General features: G+C 39.4%; 1 protein-coding gene across 6 annotated transcripts in view; it reads right to left on the bottom strand.

The window, feature by feature from the left end:
• TNS1 (tensin 1) overlaps positions 1–20,759 on the bottom strand; it is a 401,409-nt gene that overhangs the window by 6,761 nt on the left and 373,889 nt on the right. For 4 of the 6 annotated variants that reach the window (XM_063429252.1, XM_063429255.1, XM_063429253.1 and 1 more), the window contains 14 exons: positions 19,165–19,364; positions 17,738–17,813; positions 15,484–15,576; positions 13,694–13,729; positions 8,582–8,762; positions 7,299–8,185; positions 6,793–6,879; positions 6,048–6,179; positions 5,859–5,948; positions 4,494–4,571; positions 4,326–4,403; positions 3,128–3,296; positions 1,722–1,790; positions 574–603 (listed from right to left, as the gene is read on the bottom strand). In XM_063429252.1, coding sequence (XP_063285322.1) covers positions 574–603; positions 1,722–1,790; positions 3,128–3,296; positions 4,326–4,403; positions 4,494–4,571; positions 5,859–5,948; positions 6,048–6,179; positions 6,793–6,879; positions 7,299–8,185; positions 8,582–8,762; positions 13,694–13,729; positions 15,484–15,576; positions 17,738–17,813; positions 19,165–19,364 — 2,206 coding nt within the window. The remainder of the gene's footprint in view (positions 1–573; positions 604–1,721; positions 1,791–3,127; positions 3,297–4,325; positions 4,404–4,493; positions 4,572–5,858; positions 5,949–6,047; positions 6,180–6,792; positions 6,880–7,298; positions 8,186–8,581; positions 8,763–13,693; positions 13,730–15,483; positions 15,577–17,737; positions 17,814–19,164; positions 19,365–20,759) is intronic. The other 2 variants (XM_063429256.1, XM_063429254.1) reach the window with 1 other exon arrangement.

Here is a 20,759-nt window from a genome sequence, read left to right on the forward strand (position 1 = left end):
TGAGTATTGACTGAATAACCTAAAAACGTGTAAAAAAAATTCTGGTAACTCTTGAAATGACCAAATTATTTTACTTGTAGTTTTTCCTTTGGAGTCTACAGGTGAGGTGAGATTTGTTCCAGTATCGGTTAACAGAAATTTTATTCAGATGAACCGCTACAAACTCATTTTTGCACAAGTCTAATAAACACTGCTGCCATGCAAGTAACGCTGGGGCCGCGATGTACTGCTGAATACTACAGAATCTTGGAACCTCTACGAGTAGCAATGGCTTAGATCATCGCCACAGGGGATGCGGAGAGGTGAGCAGTGCTGAGGGAGCCTTGGCGCGCTGGTAAAAAGATACATTAAATATTTATTTTAATATTTTTTATTGCTAACAGGAGGGGGTACAAACCTACATACAACTAGGGACAGGGGCACTCTAGATTTAGTAACACAGGTTTGGATTCGTAACGCTATACTGTTCCTTTAAAGGACTGTCCCCTAAAACGGTGATATTGGGTCAATCCGAAGCATTTTAATGATAACAGTGTGTTTGATGTTTAATTCTGTTTTATCAATTGAACTTACTTTGCAGGGCTCCCATCTGTCTTCATCCACCTACAAAGACACATATCATTAGACATTGGCAACAAATTAATTTTATTATAATCAAGTGCAGAGTGCGGAGACATTGTGCAGCGCTATATACAAGCAGGATGTATATTGTGTATTAAAATATATATACAATCATGAGATCCTGGAATGACTGCCAACAACACCCAGGATGGTAAGTACAAACCGATTCAGCTGCACCCTGTGAGAGTCCACGATATTATTAATCAGATTCAATACTTCTGAATTAACACAATTACCAAAAAAAAAAATGTGTTTTCTCAAGCAGTGAATCCGTCAACTTAAAAACTTTCGATCAAAAGCACCCATACACATCTTGGTTTTCCATTTTGATGATTGTCTATTTATGCATTAAATCACTATAAAATCTGCATGACCTTTAACCATGATGATTAAATCATGTTTCTATCTAAAACGATAGTAAATATACGTCTGTAGGAGTAAATAGAACAGTTGATACAGTTAAAGTTAATGTTGTATTCTAACTTCAACCAATTACAATACAGCTAGAATTGAAATAAAATAATATGAATCATAGTCGCAAAATAGAAAATCCACAGATAAAAGAAATCGAATGTCTCTCCCGTCTGTAATTGCTACAACTTGAACCAATAACTTTTATAAAACTATGCGGTCTCTTACACAAATAAATACGTGCAATACTGTAATTATTAACGTGGGTGTAAACTAACTGGAATGCGTACCAGATAAATGCTTATGGCTTTATTTCCCTACAAGGAATCTGTTCTATGTGACATGCGACTTGCAAAATGTAGGACTAATCATCCAAGCTGGAAAAATCTATCCAACTAAACTCAGGACAACTGGGCCATTTTGCATAAGATACTACAGTCCTGTTGTCATCGAACCACAGTCCAGCCTTTAGTAAATAAACCCATAAAGCGTATTATCAGTGTGCTTTTCAGCAGCCAATAGAAACATACTATCACACTCTGAAAAAAAAAAAAGATCGGAAGGGGATACAGATTCTAAATGTCTCTCTAATACGCCTCTTTCTGATCGATACAGTTTACTTTTTGTTTTCTGTGACATTTCCTTTTAATATCTGCACATAATCTCGGCCGCCATCTGTATAAACTCACTTCCTCTCTTGTGGATCCAGGTCGCAAAAGGTGATTGTGTTTAAAGGATAATGTCTTCGGAAAAATAGCCTGAAAGAGAACATTTTTGGAATTAATTCGTAATTCTTGGCTACAAACAGCAAGTCCCTGACTCAGAAAAAAAAATGTGTTTAATAAGAGGATTAGAATGTGTTCCAAATTCTTTTTCGCCAAATTCGAAGTGCAAAAGCAAAAACAAAAAAAAAACAACAACTTATAACAGCACATGTTAACTACATCACAGATTCAATCGATCAGCCATTTAAAGGGATACTGACAGGGAGCAGAGCAAATCATGACAGTTTATGTAATGAAGTCTATGTCTCTTATATTCTACTATTTATAACTGCATTTGGAAATCAGCAAAGACCTGACAGTACTGTGTCTTTATATTAACCCCAGCGTAGCCAGGTTCGGGAAATGGGCTTAATCTATAAAACTGACTTGTGCTGAGTCAACAACAGATTTGCCTGAAGCCAAAATAGCAAGTTGCGAAGTATGTAAAACACGGCTTATTTACAGAAGATTGTCTCCAATGTCCTAAATGTTACAAACAGATTCTCATTCGACCTTAGAGTGTTCGTATCATGAAACAAATGTGTTGTCGTTTAATAGCAGCTATAATTGGATATATACACTAACCACATTGCTAGTGAATGTACAGATCCACTGTTGGTAGTATCTCTATTGAAGGGCCAGAACAGCCCTTAGTGCTATTCAGTCAGTAGAGACTATGGGTATCATATCAGGATATCTGGTGCATGTGTTTTCCCATAATGCCAAGCGCTAAGCATGCAGTGTTACTAACAATGTATAAGTAATTAAGTATCTGCTTATACTCATTGTGGCGCCATCTTGAATGATGTGAAAGGAAGCGTCAGTTAAAGGGACACTATAGTCACCAGAACAAACAAAGCCTAATGCAGTTGTTCTGGTGTCTATAGTCTGTTCCTGCAGGCTTTTTGCAGTAAATGCTGTTTGTTTCAGAGAAAAGGCAGTGTTTACATTGCAGCCTAGGGATACCTCCACTGGCCACTCCTCACATGGCTGCTAGAGGTGCTTCCTGGGGCAGTGCTGCACAGCGTGACTGATTTTCAGTGTCTCCACCCACTGCATGGACACACTGAACGCTTCCATATGGGAAAGCAGTGTGATTGGCTGAGACCATCCATTATCATCAAGTATCTTTAAAGCTATAAGCTGTCTGTCTATTTCTGTAGTGCTGTGTACAGATAACATTCACATGCCTATCTGAAGCTGACCTGATCATTCACATATTATCAACTAGTATGTCCCTTTAGTAAATATCAAAGAATAATGGGAGCTGTAGATTAACATCAGCTGGAGAGCTGCCTGCTAACTACCCCTGGGTTAGAACATATGCTCACTTTCTCTGGTTGTCAGTTAAGGTGATTCCTTGGGCTGAGACTTTGAAGTGAACAATTGTTGCGCCAGGTGGTGGTTCAGCGCCTAACGTCTCGCCTATGGTCTTCGCGATGGCCTGTGGCCCTGTCAGCGACTCCATGTCAATTGAGTTGATGAATAATACGTTGCACGCTGAAAAAATACAGACATAAGAAGGAAAATTAAATGAGGAAAATATTGCCAGAACGTGGTATTTCTGTCCAAAGAAAATACTTCAGTATCTCAGGGTCACAAGGTTTATTCCCAGCAGGGTCACTAAGCTTTGGAAATGCTCTGAGGTCAATAAAAGGAATACAATCGATTGGTTGATTGATTGATAACATCTAAACCCTAGGACATACTTGTAAACAAGCAACATACTCAATGTACCTTTACTGCTTAGAGAACGGGATGGTATATGTATTATTTTTAGATTTTCAGCTTAGGATTTGACAGATTGATGGGATATGGATTTTTTTAAAGCAAAAAACATTTACCCTATTAGTGATTATATACAAGACTGACGTTTCTTTTAGTGTTACCATTTGGCGGATAATGTGGAAATGATTTAACCCTGGCCATAATACTACATATATACATACATTTATTAGTTCATCCTATTTTGGAGAATATAATGAGAATCAGCATTGGATGGTAGATGTACACTCTCGCGATATTAATAATTAAAATTTTGAAATAACTGGGGGTAGTAGAAACACTTTGTCTAATGAAAACAGGATCTTTGAGGAAATATTGATCATTTCTCTCTTCTTTCATTTATTTGTAACATAAAATACATTCCAACCATAAGACACTCGTGTAGTAACTGTAGTAATTTTATTTGATGATTTGTGAGTGTAAACATCTGATGCTGAGAATGTGCTGTGTCGGATCATGTGGTCGAATGTTTGCAAATTGCTGAAGTGACATTTCGTTACGAAACATTTGGTGCTTTGTGAACCTTACCTATAATCGGTTTAATATATATATAAATAAAAATCTGTGCATAATGCAATCATTTACCATATTTTAGAATGTCCTTGTTTCGCTGATCCCCTACCTGTCCCAAAAAATGAAGGCCAGATACCATCAATCATAACTTCTGACAAGCTCCACCGTTACTTTAAATTAATTAACTTGCATTGTCACATTGTTTTGATGTCCCAACACAGAGACACTTACCTGCCCCCTGCTTTAGAAGGTCAGCTGTCGTATTGTTGGGAACTGTTGCCTCTTTGTCCTTTGTTTCATCAGAAGGATCTATTAAATAGAGAGACGGCATTATCTGGATGGGTTGAGCGGGGGTTCTACGGTCACTGTTGAGCATATTTGTTAATCTGTGAAACTTACCTCTGCTTGGGATCACCAGCTTGCAAGGCAAGGCGAGCGGCGTGATCGAATGCTGATACACCAGAGCTGAGAGACACCCTGTGTGCAGGAAAACAGTATTAGTTATACTCTTCCATTGTGAGCCTTTGTGTTTCTACAGCTGATTAAAACTATTCAGCGTGATGGCTAACGTAAAAAAAAAAGAATTCCCTTAAAGGACCACTCTAGTGCCAGGAAAACATACTTGTTTTCCTGGCACTAGAGTGCCCTGAGGGTGCCCCCACCCTCAGGGACCACCTCCCGCCCGGCTCTGGAAAGGGGTAAAAACTTACCTTTTTCCAGCGGTGGGCGGAGAGCTCTCCTCCTCCGATCCTCCTCTTCTCCTCCCCGTCGGCTGAATGCGCACGCGCGGCAAGAGCTGCGCGCGCATTCAGCCGGTCACATAGGAAAGCATTCATAATGCTTTCCTATGGACGCTTGCGTGCTCTCACTATGATTTTCACAGTGAGAATCACGCAAGCGCCTCTAGCGGCTGTCAATGAGACAGCCACTAGAGGAAATAGGGGAAGGCTTAACCCATTCACAAACATAGCAGTTTCTCTGAAACTGCTATGTTTATGAAAAAATGGGTTAACCCTAGAAGGACCTGGCACCCAGACCACTTCATTAAGCTGAAGTGGTCTGGGTGCCTAGAGTGGTCCTTTAATATGCTCGATTAATACATTATTTTGTGCATGTGATATTTACATTGTGCATATTTATTCAGTATCACAGCAGCAAAATCATATTCTCAATCTTGACTATTGATATTCCATTTTCTTTCAAATATTTAAGTTTTAGCAGTTGGCGTCACAATCCAGTTCAGTCTTGGCACAGCCAGTCTCTCATTCTACTGGATGAGGGGAAAATCAAACAGTTACTTTTTTTCCACCTTTGTTTACACTTTCTCTGTGATGATTGACAAGCACATAGTGCCAACCTTGCAACAACGATGGGCAGGGAGACACAATGGTGGCACTTGGTTTCAGGATAAAGTAAATACAGAGGAGCAGGTTTCTACATTTCATTTATTATTCAATTTCATAAATGAATATTTTTTAAATATAGGAGATAATTAAACAGGATAGCAATATTTATGTTCTTATTTAAGGTGTAAATAAGTAAAACTAGACAAAACATTCATTATTGTCTTTTTTACACGCTGTTTACACACAGTAACTTGTTACTGTTGCAGCTGGCTAGTATATGTTACAAACTATTTTCTACCATGTAAATAATGAGACATTTTGCATTTGTATAATTAGACACAAAATGAATCAGTTTTTGCAGCATTGTACATTATATATAATAATAATAATAATAATAATAATAATAATATAGACTCACCAAAGTAGGGCTCATTAGGACATCCCTTTAATTTGACACCTCGTGGGCTGGTCTCTATCAGGAAATGTCTTACAAGCTCATTGGTGGAATCTGATCAAATAACAATATAACAATGTTAAACCCAGCCACACACCAAGGCAATTGGATTAGCTTTGGTATCAGCTTTATTGCATAATCTAAACTATTTACCTTTTTTACTGCTCTGGGGAGCAGTAGGGGGCGGTGTGGCTACCTTCATCGCTAGCCCATAAGCCCCTCGGAACGAGTGACTGTCTCGAATAATGAAAGCTCCTGGATCTTTGTCCTTCAATAGTGAAATTGCTGAAAATGAAAGTGTAATTTAAAAAAGTGTTTTTTTTTTTTTTTTCTTTAAGCCCTTAAGGACCAAACTTCTGGAATAAAAGGGAATCATGACATGTCACACATGTCATGTGTCCTTAAGGGATTAAATATCCAATTATAACCACAAGATCAGGTAAAACAGGATAGTGGTAAAAAATAAAATAGAAACTATTACAAATATAAAAATCAAGATGACTTTATTATAGCACAACATGTGCTTTAAGTTACCAAAATATGTAGTAGTATTTTTTTTAGCAGCGCTATCATGTGAGTTTCAATACAACTATAGCCTCCATCCTCTGCCAAGTGATAAAGTACAGAGAACTGAAAGTCACAATTTCCTTTATCATCAACACCCAAGGAGTACAACACCCATCTGGGGGAAGAAAATGACTTTTACAGATGTTTTTCCCCCTTATCTACAAGATGAGTAGCCCATTTAAAATGCTTCTTCTGTTTAATGTGCTGACCTCTCCTTTACCCAAACATTTTTAAAACATGTTACATTTCCAATTATCAATCACAGCAGCCACAAAGTAAACTCCCTACTGGACTAAACAAACACCAAACTGGGTCTGTGGTTACAACGTACCCTGATCCCGGGATATTTCCGGTTTGTACCAATACTTGGACGTGTCCTGAACAAACTTCACGTTAGCTCGTGTTTCAGGGCTGCTGTCTGCAAATTCAGAAATAAAATGCAAAAGATTAACCACAGAGATGAATTATGGAAATATGTCCACATTAACACAAACAGCTCTCTATTGATCTGTTTATCAACAAGACCGTATGAAAAAAACAGAATTTAAGCTGCAGCAGAAGGAAGGTGTTATTTACAGTAACAACAATAAACAAATTATAACTGTTTACAGAAGTTGTTTAATCATTAATAAGATATTTACAGTGATTTATTGATTCAAGGAACGAAATACAACTTTAGAGTCAAAAAATATTGTTTTCCCCCTTTTAAGGCACCATTGAAATTGGGATTTCCTTTACACAGGTGCACAAGGAACGTGTGAAGCATTCTAGTGTATTGAGCAGGTTGGAAACACCGTTAATTACGCATTGAATGTATCGCAGTAATCTGTGTCTTACCAGGCATTGAGAACTTGGAGAAATCCGGTAAAGTATGTGTAAATGTCATCGTGCTTCCGCTAGGACTTGGCATCCCACTGGACAGTGGTGATGACGTCTTCCCATTGAGCGTCGAATAGTTGGGTAGACTGTTGGATCTGTCACCAGATGACATCCTTCTTTTTTCTGGCAAGGAGGGTTGTGGCACAGGACTTCCTTGTCGGTAGAGGGTAGAATCAGGTGACGATGATGACGGGCTACTCATGCCATGGTAATAGGCAGGAGAGACAGGGAAGCCAGGGGTGGCTGGAGCCTGGTATCCAGATGCACTGCTCTGCCGTGACAATGTTGGTCGTCTCTCGTCAGGTGTTGTGTAACCATACATGATGTGCCGTTCCAAGCTGGGACTTCCAGGTGTTACTGGAGAATTTCCAGTCAAGACAACCTGGTGACGGGGAAGACTAGGACTGCCCGGTGGAATAGCAGCATTGCCATGGATTCCCAAAGGATGCCTATTTAAACTTGGGCTCCCAGGGGCATTTGACATATTAGGTGTGACCATTCTTCGCCCAAATCCTGGGCTAGGAGGCGTATTGGTGCCCACTGTTCTGTGATGAAGCTGGGGGCTGCCTTGTACCCCATGCACAGTGAATGAATTAACTTGTGGTCGTGAAATGCCATCCACCTGGCTGGCAGCAGCATTGGGGCTGTATGAATAGGAGTCATACGAACTGACTGGTGTGCCCACTTGTGGGACCATGGTGGGGGATGGCGATGTGTTCAGGTAACTGCTGGGAGGTGATGGCTGAGATAAACTTGCGTATCCAAAACTTGAATTCCCAGAGGGCTGAGTAGGAGTGGGGATCCGAACACTGCCCTCGGCAGATGGGTAACTCCTCAGGGAGACACTGAAAGGAAAAGAGGGGAAAATGGGCAAACTGGAAATAACAAACAAACAAAAAAAACATTACATCGCTCGATATTAAGCAAAGAAGAGTATTTACAGGCAGGGCAGTTAAGATGTGTAGTACACGGTCAAATTAAGTTTTGTTTGGTCATTTAGAAAATACGTAACAATTATGTAATGTTGTCTTGCAGATATTTGTTAATTAATTAGATTCAGCTTAGGCAACGGTAGCGTTCCTCTAAAGTCAAGAGCGTGTTCTAAAAACTTGTCTGGAAATGTTACATTTATTTAAACCTCAAAATTGGTCTGATAAGCCTGACAGTCAAACATGTTCTGCTATGACATTTATATTTGCCATTTTAGGGTGTACAGACAGAGCCAACCCTTGGATCCTTACCCGTCAGTGCTGTGTATTGGGCTGCTGGTGGAGATGGGGCTTGGGGAAACAAAGGAATTAGGATAACCTCCATTCCTCATCTGAGAGTCCATGCTGTAGGCTTGTGGGACAGTGGGGGATGGAGGGGCCGCTGCAACGCTTGCTGCTGTCCGAGCCACAGACTCCACATAGCTCCTGGGCTCTGAAGAAAAAACAAAACGCAGAATATAAATTTTCAGTCGAGGTTCATTTTAATAGATTTAAGGGATTTGGTGAAATGTTAAAAACTAAGTAAATACCCTGAAACCAAACGTCATTATAAGTAATACAAGCCAAGGCTCAGCGGGTCGAACCATGCATAACAAAACCAAACATTGATAGCTACGGGCACTCAGAAGACACTTACCTACATTGAAATGCTCGTCACACATCAGGCTGCTTGTTTTTTGAACTTATTAATAAATTCCTTTTACAAAGTACATGGCTTCCATACAAGTGCATTTCATTAGATGGGGTTTACCCCCCGATTCCTCTGCTTCTACACTATTGTTACACTGTGTGTGTCCATGAGTGTCTAGTCTGTCCTTGGCACAGATTCCCAGCTTATTCAGCATAAAATATATGAACTCTGGTCAGTACAGAGGGATCTGCGAGAACGCCCCCCCACATTTCATACAATGCATTCTGGGAATGCACCTGATATAACCCCTGACACTGTCTGCTAAGGTGCAAAAAAGAGGTCACTTCAAAACAAAGTTTATGGGAAAGCATTGTCCAATAAAAGTTTAACACTAATCCTGTCTATTTATCCTTTATTTCAATTCATTCCATTATGCAACATCAAAGAAAGATTAACCTAATGCACCCCTCGAAAAAAACAAAACCCAGCATTTTGGATTCCGTGCCACTCCTCCGCTCTAATCCTAATTAGGGCCAAAAAGAGGCACATAAACAGGTCACCAGCATCACAAGAGTTAACAAAGAGATTTATCCAGTGCGTTATGAAATTCCCAACAAATTCACAATCCTGTTTCCAATTTCCTTTTTCTGCCATGTCTTTTCTCAAAGAGACAAAGAGGCTCAGGGAAGCCCAGAGATTCCCCCCCATGAATAGTTAATAGAAAATACTTTTCTCGGGCTAGCCTCTATTCATGCTTTGCTGGGAGGCTTGTGCCCTCTGCCCCACTTTTATCTTCCCCTTGCCTGCCCCTCGTCAGCCTTGTGGGCACGGCCAAAACCGGAACCTGCATGTAATTACCTTCAACAGATTCGGCAAGGACTCTTTTTAACTTCATTAGGGAGAAAATCCCTTAAACAGAAAGTCAGCCACTAACTAGACATCATTTATGCTAAAATTAGTTGGGGAAAAACAAGTTTTTGACTTAAATTGTGCAATTTGTTTATCAGCTAAAGACTTCATCCAACTTTTTGGGTAAAGATTTTGTCCTGCAGAAACCCATGCTGTTTTTATAAACGTTTAACAAATTAAGTTGTGAATAAATTACTATCCGGTCTGTGTTGGAATTCACTAGAGGAGGTTAATTCGGAGAATAAATTCGAGGATTCTGGTGGCAGGAATGAATCTGCTGATCGGATTTGTTCAAGACTACAAGTTTGTGAGTCTGGTGGGAGTAGCAACCTTTTGATGGTGTGGTGGGGAGGGGATATGGCTGAAATTGTGACTTAATCACAAGCTATTAATGAGAATGTTCTGGCTTGCCCAAGATGCGGAGCGTAGGAAGGACACAGACTGCATTCAGTCGCTAGAGAAAGCAATGTCATCGATCTTGGGAAGGGTGATGTACATGAATCTTTCCCTATGTCCAAGGACTTGCAAAACGAACAAACACTGCTCTCTATTGAGAGCCGCATCTATTAACTAAAGTCCAAATTCAGCACAATGTATAGCATTGAAGCAATCGTAGTGCCAGAGCTTTAGAAATATATAATATCCACTCTGATATTGTTGACCCTAATATGCTCATATATCTTACTGGTTTGGTTGTCCAAAGAAATATTCACTTAACATAAAAATGATGCTCTTTTTGGTCGTCCTGCAGAAGTCAAAAAGAACAAATGTTTATTGGACACAAAACAATGAGGTTCAGTCCTCGACGTGCACCCCAGGAGGAATTGTGCTGGAGGACTAAACGTTGCTTTATTCAGTAGAAATCACAAGATTAAATCCTCATTTGTCTGTTATATCTCTATGTCAATTACTTATTGTCCGTTATCCCCATTCTAGAATTGTTCAGTGCTCCAGAATATGTTGGTGTTCTCTAAATAATAATAATAACAGTAAAAGAAAACAATGTCCAAATATTTTTGTATGCATATAATTAATTTTAGGTCAAAATAGTCGATTTACTAATTCAGGATTATTGATATTTTGTTTTAGGAGATCAAATGACAAATTGCCACTCCAAGCAATGTGACCACTCACTAATTTGAAGTGGTTGTGGTGCCTGAAGTCTGTATGTGCAGATGCAGAATGTAACTGCCTTAGAAGTAACTCTACCTCTACAAGGGTCACTGAGACGTACTGAGCCAGCCGGGGTGGCTAATGTTAATTCTGAGCAATTTGGATGTCTGATATCAGCATTTACAGCATGCTAATGACAGGCATTCAATGACGCCACCCATGTCCTCCCCTCAGCCCACGCTCCTCGACATTTCTACCCCTCCAGAGGAGCAGCGTAGAAGGACCCGGCTGCAGGATCACTGCTGGAATAGAGGCAAATGTTGGCATTATTATAGAATAGCAAGGGTTTCTCTAAACAAAAACAGTGTTTTATGAACACACTGTTTTTTGGTTGAATTAACTCTTTAAGCTAGGTTGTGTGAAAGGCCTCAGTTCAAAGGAAAATCTAGACAATGGTCTAATCTCTTCTGATCAGCTGATCACAAAGAGGTGAAAAAGGAGCATTTCAAATACCCCACTTCTTCCCAGGCTGACCACTCTCAATAAATGCTTAGCAGGAACAAACTGAACATGTCAAGCCGTTACTGGACTACCACACTCACTGATGGATGCACTCTGAAAGCTGTGGGTAGTGCTACCATTACCTGAAATGTTACTTCTGTCATCCTTCCAAAAACTACATCAATGCACACAGCAACGCCAAACATCCCATGTTGTGCTCAGCGATGCCACTTACACCGCAAACCTCTTCATCCTACACAGCGTGAACACCTGGCCAGTGGATGCATAGCGATTAGCTCCAATAAAGTTTGTAGGATGGCAAGGTATTTGCCTTTAGCCACACAACAAGCCTCTATATTCCATGAGAACTGTATCACTGAGATTCCTGCACCAGTGTTTTAAAATGAGATTTGACAGAACCCAGACCCGTTACAAAACAGCTGGCGTTTGTTTAATTTTCCCTCTGTCGTACTGGACTCTGGCACAGTTTTCAGTTCAGGTTCTGTTATTCTCCCAATCAGCATACATCGCTACTAACCCCCACCAGAGAGAGGCCTCTGGACTGTATCCTCTGTGAATGATACACACTTATATGGTAACATTCCCTGGAAATGAAATACTGTAAACGCACTATAGACAAATCACAAGCTGGAAATTCTTCCCCCCAGTTCGAGCTGACCTTCATTTAACTGCATTAAATCCTGAACCGCTGCTCATTGCGTTCCATCAGTATTATCCAATATTTACTAAAAGGGACTTATTTAGATTTGTTACATATATGGGATTTATGTACCGAGCTTGGGAATGTGAAGAATTGATACCTTTATTGCAAATGTTAAGCTAAAATAGTCTGAAAATCAGATGACTTGGATTTTTCTACAATTTGCTATCCTGGTATAACATTTGCAATTCAATTTTAATTCTCATTTCCTGCTGATATATTGAAGAAATGTCCTTTTACAGCAACTCTGTCATTACTCTGTATTTTGATAAAGAAAGAAACTTTTTGTGAAAAAGATATACACGAGACTAAGCGGGGATTATGTTGTCTCATGTAATTATCACATTTTGGCACAGGTGGCTTTTCCAGAGCCATTTCCCATGGCCATTGATCACGACAATTGATGGGAAGAGGGATCATCTCACATGATGTGCAATAGATACCTACAGACCTTATTGGGCAAGACATATATGGAAGATCCTGTAATCATGTACAATCGTCCGTAGACCCCATTTTGTACAGTAGCTCTTGCGTGGGAGGTGAAGTTAAAAAGGAGACATAGAATGAAGACAGAGATAAGGAGGGGCAACTTAAGATAAGTATATCTCCTTATGTGCTGCCCCCTCGTACATTACTACACAAGCGGACAAGTTACCTTGCGGGGTCTTCAGGAAAAAAAAAAATTAAAAGAAAAAGTGACAGTGCTGCTCTGAGGTTTGGGGAACTGGACAATTTTAGGTCAAAATATTTCACGTTATATATTTAAAATAGAAGTAATTTAGATTTTTCATGTTGTATTGGAAAATAAATAATTGTTTTAACTTCATTGTATAACCTCATGCTTAGCCAGAGCATCAAGTAAGTTAGCAGAAAGTGGACAATTCATATTTGTGTCTAATAATACAATCTATGGCTTGTTTTAAAGCATATACCCAGAACAGCCCTGATTTAATGCTTAATGACTCTATCCCTGGAGAACTAACAAACTGCAGACCCTCCTGGCAGCAAATAGTAGCGCTTCTAATTTAACTAGACTTCCCTTTCTTAAAGCGAAGAAATTCAGAGTAATCTGCGTTGAATTTTAATTGATGATAACTGCTGATTTTATATTTGTTTTCAATCCAACGTTTTCAGTGAAATAGACAAAAAAAAAAAAAAAAAAAGAATAAAAGACAAACAGCACATGGGATGGATTTTAAGCCATCGAATTAGCCCCAAAATGTAGAACGAAACATCACAAACATGGCCTACACTGCATGCAATATAAACCAAACAAGAAAAAGATAATGGTTCTTAGTAAAATGTATGAAACTACTGAATGAGGATAGAATTAAATCAATGGGCAGCTGGAAATGTATGATTCGGGCAATTATGAGAGCACCACAATGCAGGCTGGTAAGTCACTTTAGTATGAAAACCAGAGCAATCACCCAAAAGGAACCGCAAAGAAACCCAGCAATGGAATGGAGAAAGGAGTCAGGATACTTACCATCCACATCTCCAATTACTGTCTCCCTGATTGTCTCTGATTTAGAAACGAATATGAAGGAAATTAATGAATATTTGTTGGTCAACAGGTAAGAGATAAAAAGATGGCGATCTTCAGTTATTACAATTATGTAACTGTTACAACCCATCACCGAGATCTTCCAAAATCCTTTGTGGGTTATGCAATAATGTAGCAGGTTTAGGAATTTCCATTCCACGGAGAGAAACCTCTCCAGCTCTTATAGGCAGAGCTTATGTACTAAGGTGAGCAAGACAGCACATCACTTCAAGAAAACTTTCACTTACTCATAAGATATTAATTCTGAATAAATTAATATGTAAATCTTAAGAAGAAGGGAGCTAAGAGGACTCAACTCACAACAAGAGTTTAATAAATGAATGGATTTTGTACAGTATAAAAGAAAACTCATTTACAAATATCTACATGGGGTCATATTTTAATTATTATTATTTTTTTTAATTGACCTATGAATGATTGGGGAGCATGAATTTATCACAGAGCTCCACAGCAATAAAACAGGCAACAAAGCAGATACGTTAAATTAAGAAAACATATTTTTAATAAAAATCATTTTAGGTGTAGCTATATATTGCATATAATTTAATTAATTCTTATACTACATAAAAACGGTTAGCATATTCATCCTCTTTGAATATAAAAACTACCAACTTTAGAAATTTGGGTTTGTTTTCTGTTGTTGGTTAAACACAGCAGCGCAGATCAGGTTTAAGGTACGATTTATATCATATTAACCATTTCTCTGTATTCTTTTGAATTTGATAGTCTCCCCCCTGTAGTATAAAGAGTTAATCTAATGACCTTAACATATTGCAGAGCCAGCCTAACATACACTGTTTGAGCAGCGAGCACTGTATTATTCCAGTGAGATTTGCCAGAGCCCGCTGTGTGGACTGTTGTGTACAGATGTATGTCTTCAGTGAGCTAAAAGCACTGAAAGAAGTGATGTCTGTTCTTCCTGCTACATTCCAGGATAAAGTATCGGATTTTCCATGGAACGTTGCCAGTGCTGTCATCTGACAATGGATTTACAAGTGACACTGGATTTAAGCGGCCCTGGTCAGGGAATGCTGGACTGGATACCTGACACAATGGGACTGAACTGGGAGAACCATACGTCTCTAGATCTGATCCAGAACAATATGCAGCTCCAACATGTTTGCTCCACTTAGTACTTCCAAGAAATGGATATTTAATAAACTGATCCAATTTATAAAAATGACAAAATTGGTTTCACAGGGACACTTCCGAGAAGGTTAGTGCAGATTTACCTGTACTCACCGTCTATGTTACTGGGAAAAACTCATTTATGTTACTTTGATGATTTGGCATTCAGCTGACGGAATATGAGTCGGTACAGTAAAATGTTGGAATCACTGCTCAGAGAGGTCGATTGTTTTTTAACTAAATGTAAAGAGTTGGACGCTTCTCATGCTTGTTTTATGGAAATTGATATAAACACAGGTAGAATAAAGATAGAGGGAGTAGTAGTACGACTGCTATTTTGACCTCTAAAGACTCCCTAAGTAAAAGAAAAGGTTGTGTCGATGTGTTATCAGTGTCTAGAAAGGTTCGAATAGACAAAACAATTACAGAGTATAGTTGGTTTATGATACAAAGTTTAAAATGTAGAGTAATCAGTGGGAACTGTCCATTTGATTCCATCGCAAGTTTTTTCATCACAAGCATAAAAAAAAAATAACAAGTGTAAAGAGTGCTATTTAGATAATTGGAATGATATGTCAACTCACCCCCGGATTGCTGCAGGATGATATCAGCCGGGTTGTGGGGTTTTAAACCCAGAGCTGACAGAGGCGTCTTGGCTAAACCAGGAGGAGAGCGAGCTGCAGGAATAAAAGAAACAGATACAATCTACAAATGTGGCAAACGAAACTTACACAAAGCACCTAGCTCTACATCCAAATTATTCATTTAATCCCTGCATTGATGTTAATTACCGTTATATTATTTAGAATTATCGTAATTTACAACTAGCGGACTGGATGTACAAGTTCATAATATGAAACAATCTGCTAGTACCAGTAACCGCCATACCCTCACACCAGCCTACAGTATTGTATATCAGTGTAAGGACAGCATGGGGTGCAATGGGTGCACATTAAAAGCAACGTACTAGGGGTGATTGGTGCTGCCCTACTTGTAAAAAAACAGACATACTGAGCTGTGCAAATGGGTGTTTATTGCTCAAATGAGTTAATTCCAGACATTCCGTGAACTTTCCAACACAAAGTGTTCCCTGTTATTCAGCTGAAGGAATGTTCCGAGTCCCACTCCCTGACACTCAGAGATGGAAAGGCTATAACACACAGCGTGCACGCCCCAAACAGCAAAACAAAATGTACGAACGTGGGGACTAATGGCCAGAAACCTAGCTAGACATTATCTACTGTGTGCATATAGCCATTCACATGAAAACCTTATAACTATATAAATACAATAAGTACTGTATGTAATACAATCACTTTAACAGGTAAATGTATAGATCAAGTGGCAAGAGCATCTGAAAACCATTAGAGAATGATACTGGATTATATGCAAGCACAGTCTTGTATTTAGCTTTAAAGGGAACATATAGTGCAAGGAAAACGAACGAACGAATTTCTCTGGAACTGCAACTGCAACGCAGCACTAAGTGCAATAGGGGCACTGCAACCAGACCACTTCAATTAGCTGAAGTGGTCTGGGTGCCTACAGTCTTGTATTTAGCTTTAAAGGAAACCTATAGTGCAAGGAAAATAAACAAAGCAGCTTTCCTAGCACTATAGGCTCCTGCAGTGACCCCCTCCCTCGGGGCCCCACTCCCGTGGGGCTAAAGGTGTTAAAAACCCTTCAGCCACTTACCTGAATCCAGTGCGATGTCCCTTGGCGCTGTGTCAGGCTCCTCCAACGCTCCTCCCCTGCGGATGTCAGCCGGCGGAAAGACCTTACGCGCATGCGCAGCCGCGCACGCATTAGACCTCCCCATAGGAAAGCATTAATCAATGCTTTCCTATGGGGAAAATCTGATGCTGGATGCTCGTTAGGACGTCTAGCGTCAGATAACGAACCAAAAGTCTGTTTGGATTCCGGAAGCCTTCTAGTGGCTGTCTATTAGAGCTGCAATGTAAACATTAGAGTTTCTCTGACACGGCAATGTTTTACATTGCAGCACTAAGTGCAATAGGGACACTGCACCCAGACCACTTCAATTAGCTGAAGTGGTCTGGTTGCCTACAGTGTTGTATTTAGCTTCAAAGGGATCCTATAGTGCAAGGAAAACAAACCCATTTTCCTAGCACTAAAGGCTCCTGGAGTGCCCCCCTCCCTCGGGGCCCCCCTCCACAGAGGGCAGACTTAGAGCTGCAATGTAAACATTCTAGTTTCTCTGACACCGCAATGTTTTATTTGTATAGAATCCATCATTTTCAGTAAGATCTGACCTGCCATTACTTACAGTAAAAGTTCAACAGGTGATTTTCGTTCAATCGGTACATTTGCTTGGAATTCATGCAGCAATCGATATATCTTTTCTTTTTTTACATTTTTCACATACACAGGGTTACATATTGTTTAGACAAGGCGGCATTTTAAATTACCTTAGGTGTCGAGAGGCCTGAAGTCCCACAGACACATTTTTCATAAAACTGAGGCTGAATTCACTAAAATTGTGGTTATTTATTGCAAGTAAAAATAACTTGCCCGAGGACTGAGTGACATTTGTTTTCTACATTTTTTCGTCTTTGTCTAAATCAACGCTGACATCTTGTGATTGCAAAACTTTGTAAACAAGATCATTTTTGTTTTAAGCACGCAGCCCGCGTAACTGTGTCATTAGCAGGTTCGGCGTGTACGAACACATCTCAGGAAACATACCATACATTAATATCATTTTTTCCAGTCCGTCATCGGTTTGCGTTTTTTTTTTTTTCTCTCATGACATTTTACTCCAACAGCAGTTATGTTTTTGACGCCAGTTATTGGTATGTTAGACGTTTTTATTAATACCTGTGGTTGTCGGGCTCATCACAGGAGATGTCATCTCCATTTCTTCGAAAGCCTCCCTGTAGCTATGTAGATGAGGCTGTAAATACACACAAAAAGCTCTTACATGTAAGATACCGTACAAAATACTAAAAATAAGAAACAGGAATTTAGGACCAGGGCTGGATTTCTCTTCAATAATTTTCACCTGGGTTTAGTTAATTTAACCGAACTTTTGCAACTCTCACTGTTTGATGTAAAGGACACAAAAAATGGAAATATATCATACATCAAAACTGATATTTTTACATTTCATTTATTTTGTATAATTTGGTTTATGAAGATAATTTCATATAACTTTAGTTTTCTTTTTTTTTTTTTTTTTTTTTTTTTTATTACAATGGAACATGCTGCAAAATAATCACCATACGAGATTAACCACAGGGTTTACTGAACCCACATAAAAGCATTATAAACCCCACACTAACAGAGTAATTTCATGACATGCCCCCTTTCTACATTATGACCCCTTGTCTTTACCCATTAACAGCGTGTTCCTGATGCTCTCCGGGATCAAAATGAATCATGTACTGCTTGCTAGGTATTCAATGTGACCCCACCACACTGCCTAACCAATAGAGACATGTGCAGCAAAGCTCTGATCCCCTCCTGAGGGGTTGACCACTAGAGAGTGTTCTTTTTTATATCAGGTGAATGAATTGAGAGGAAAAGAAAATATATCTTCCATATATCTTCCTGCCCTCTCTACCATTTGCAGATATTCTGGGCTAACGTGTCCCACACCTGAGGCTTCAGCCCTCAGACAGAGCCCCCTCTCCTGCAGGAACATCTGCTTTTAGACTTAAGAACCAACTTCCTAAATTTAGGCTAAATGATATGAACTGCGGAAATCTCTACAATATTTTGGATTTTGTCCAACTTTGTTATTTTGCTCTGAATTCAGTTAGTTCATATTCTCACTGTGCACTTTTTAGTGAATAGGTCCCTATGTTATCATTACCCTGGTGTAAAAGTTAAAATTCACGTATTTTAAAGGGAGGCTCTATAAAAGGATTTATTTTTTGGGACGTTGACGAGCCATGTTAGAGCTATCACAGTCATCAAACTATTCAGGTTTTATATGGATCCCCTCAATTCACAGGGTTCGACCAAGATATGTGGGCAACGTTTGTTTCTTCTTCATCTGAAAGGATACTAAAGAGCTGCAATTTTGGGGAAACATATTTTAGGAAGGACATTGGAAAAGAATCATTCTGCATTCTTCTAGGTACTTGTCTTAAAGAAATTGAAGAAGAACGCATTAATCCCAGGACAAACTAGTAAATTATCCAATGATCAATGGTCTTCTCATTCTTAATATTTCTGAAAATCCTTACAGACTGTTGGGAAATTGCCACACTGCCTGCTATACATGTTAGATCCTGACTTACCTCCTTAGGTCTTCCTCCTGGATTGGCTGCGATAGTATTGAAGACTTCTGGTGAGACGCATCGAACTGGCGATCGCACCTTGGTGGGACTACCCGCTGAGCTACGCTCATTAGTGTTATCTTCATACAATCCCTCACTGGTGGTACGCCTTCGTGCCAAAGATCCTATCTCGTCTGCTGTCTTGTCACGTGTATGGACACCTAGAAGACACAGAAGAGAATTAGAGGGTCTTTATTCCTGGAGTAAATCACATAATCTTAGGCAATCTTTGGTACTCAAGATCAAGGTCAAGGTTCAATGCAATGTGTGTGGGTTTTGTATCATGCCTACAAGTTTTAGGAATGTCTAAGAGGTTTTATATAACCCTATGGTTCCTTCCTTTTTAACTTTTCCGTGATAGCAATCACACCTACCGGAACGGTCTGCGAATTCCTTCCAACATGAGAAAGACAACCCAAATAAAAAAATAAAAGACTACGTTCTCTGTAATACAATCAGGGTTCAACACAAAGAAACTAAACCTTCGCTATTATTTAAACCCCTTCTTTTGAAACATAAGAAGCAGTGCAGGCTGGAAGAAATGTAGGTTATGCATTAAATGTTATTTGCTTATGGTATCTGTACGGAGCACAAACATGGATTTTAATCTCTGCTTGTAATGTGACAAATTACTTTCTCCAGAAATGAAAGGAAATTAAGATAATTAATTGTTGCACGGATATTAGTATTATGTTGCTAGAGCATATTTAGAAATGGAACTGTCATATGAATGTCTTTATCCCTTTAATGACCATGCATGTCATGACATAATCAGGCTTATTCACTGTATGGTAAATTGTCAAGAGTTCAATTGTAGGCCAAAATATGTGAGTTGGAAAAGTTCAGAAACTGGCCTAGAAGTTGCCAATTTTTCTTCTATCCGCTGAAATGGATCTACTTAGTTAGGGGTTAATAACACACATCAGGAATGGCTAATCTTGTTGCCTCTACATATCCCATGATGCTGCGCTTTCAGACAGCTGGAGTTTTACAGAAAACGCAGAGCACGAACAGCAGTGGTAAGCTTAAATCCTGATTTTACCTTTTGGAATTAATCTAATTTAATAAACACTTCAACATGTTTATTCACATTGATAATGAATAGTTTGTTCAGCCCCTGTTACATAAGTTAAAAAGCTATAGTTTATTCACTATTCTCTAGCATAAATGAAATTGCAAAAGTTATGCAAAAAAGTGCTGATTTGGAGAAATTCTTCAACCGGGCTACATACCTCCCAACATTGGGGATTTCTAGGTCACAATGGGGAAGATGACAAAGGGACGGCCTTTCCAGTAAAAGGCATACTGTCCGAAGTTGGGAGACGCTGACTCGTGGAGTACTGACTGACAGCCGCAGTGGCCACCATCACTCCATTGGCTCAATGCCATGAGTTTAGTCTGTGCCGGAGCATTTAATTTTGCCACTTCGTGGGACATTTCCCGGGTGTCCCCAGAAGTGAGATGTTAAAAAACAAAACTGGGAAAGGAGATTTGCAGCCATAGTCATAGCGTGGCTATCTAAGTCTAAATGTTCCAATTTAGTTTTCACTCCAATG

Source organism: Pelobates fuscus, chromosome 8, assembly GCF_036172605.1.
Source record: "Pelobates fuscus isolate aPelFus1 chromosome 8, aPelFus1.pri, whole genome shotgun sequence".
Lineage (NCBI taxonomy): Eukaryota > Metazoa > Chordata > Amphibia > Anura > Pelobatidae > Pelobates > Pelobates fuscus.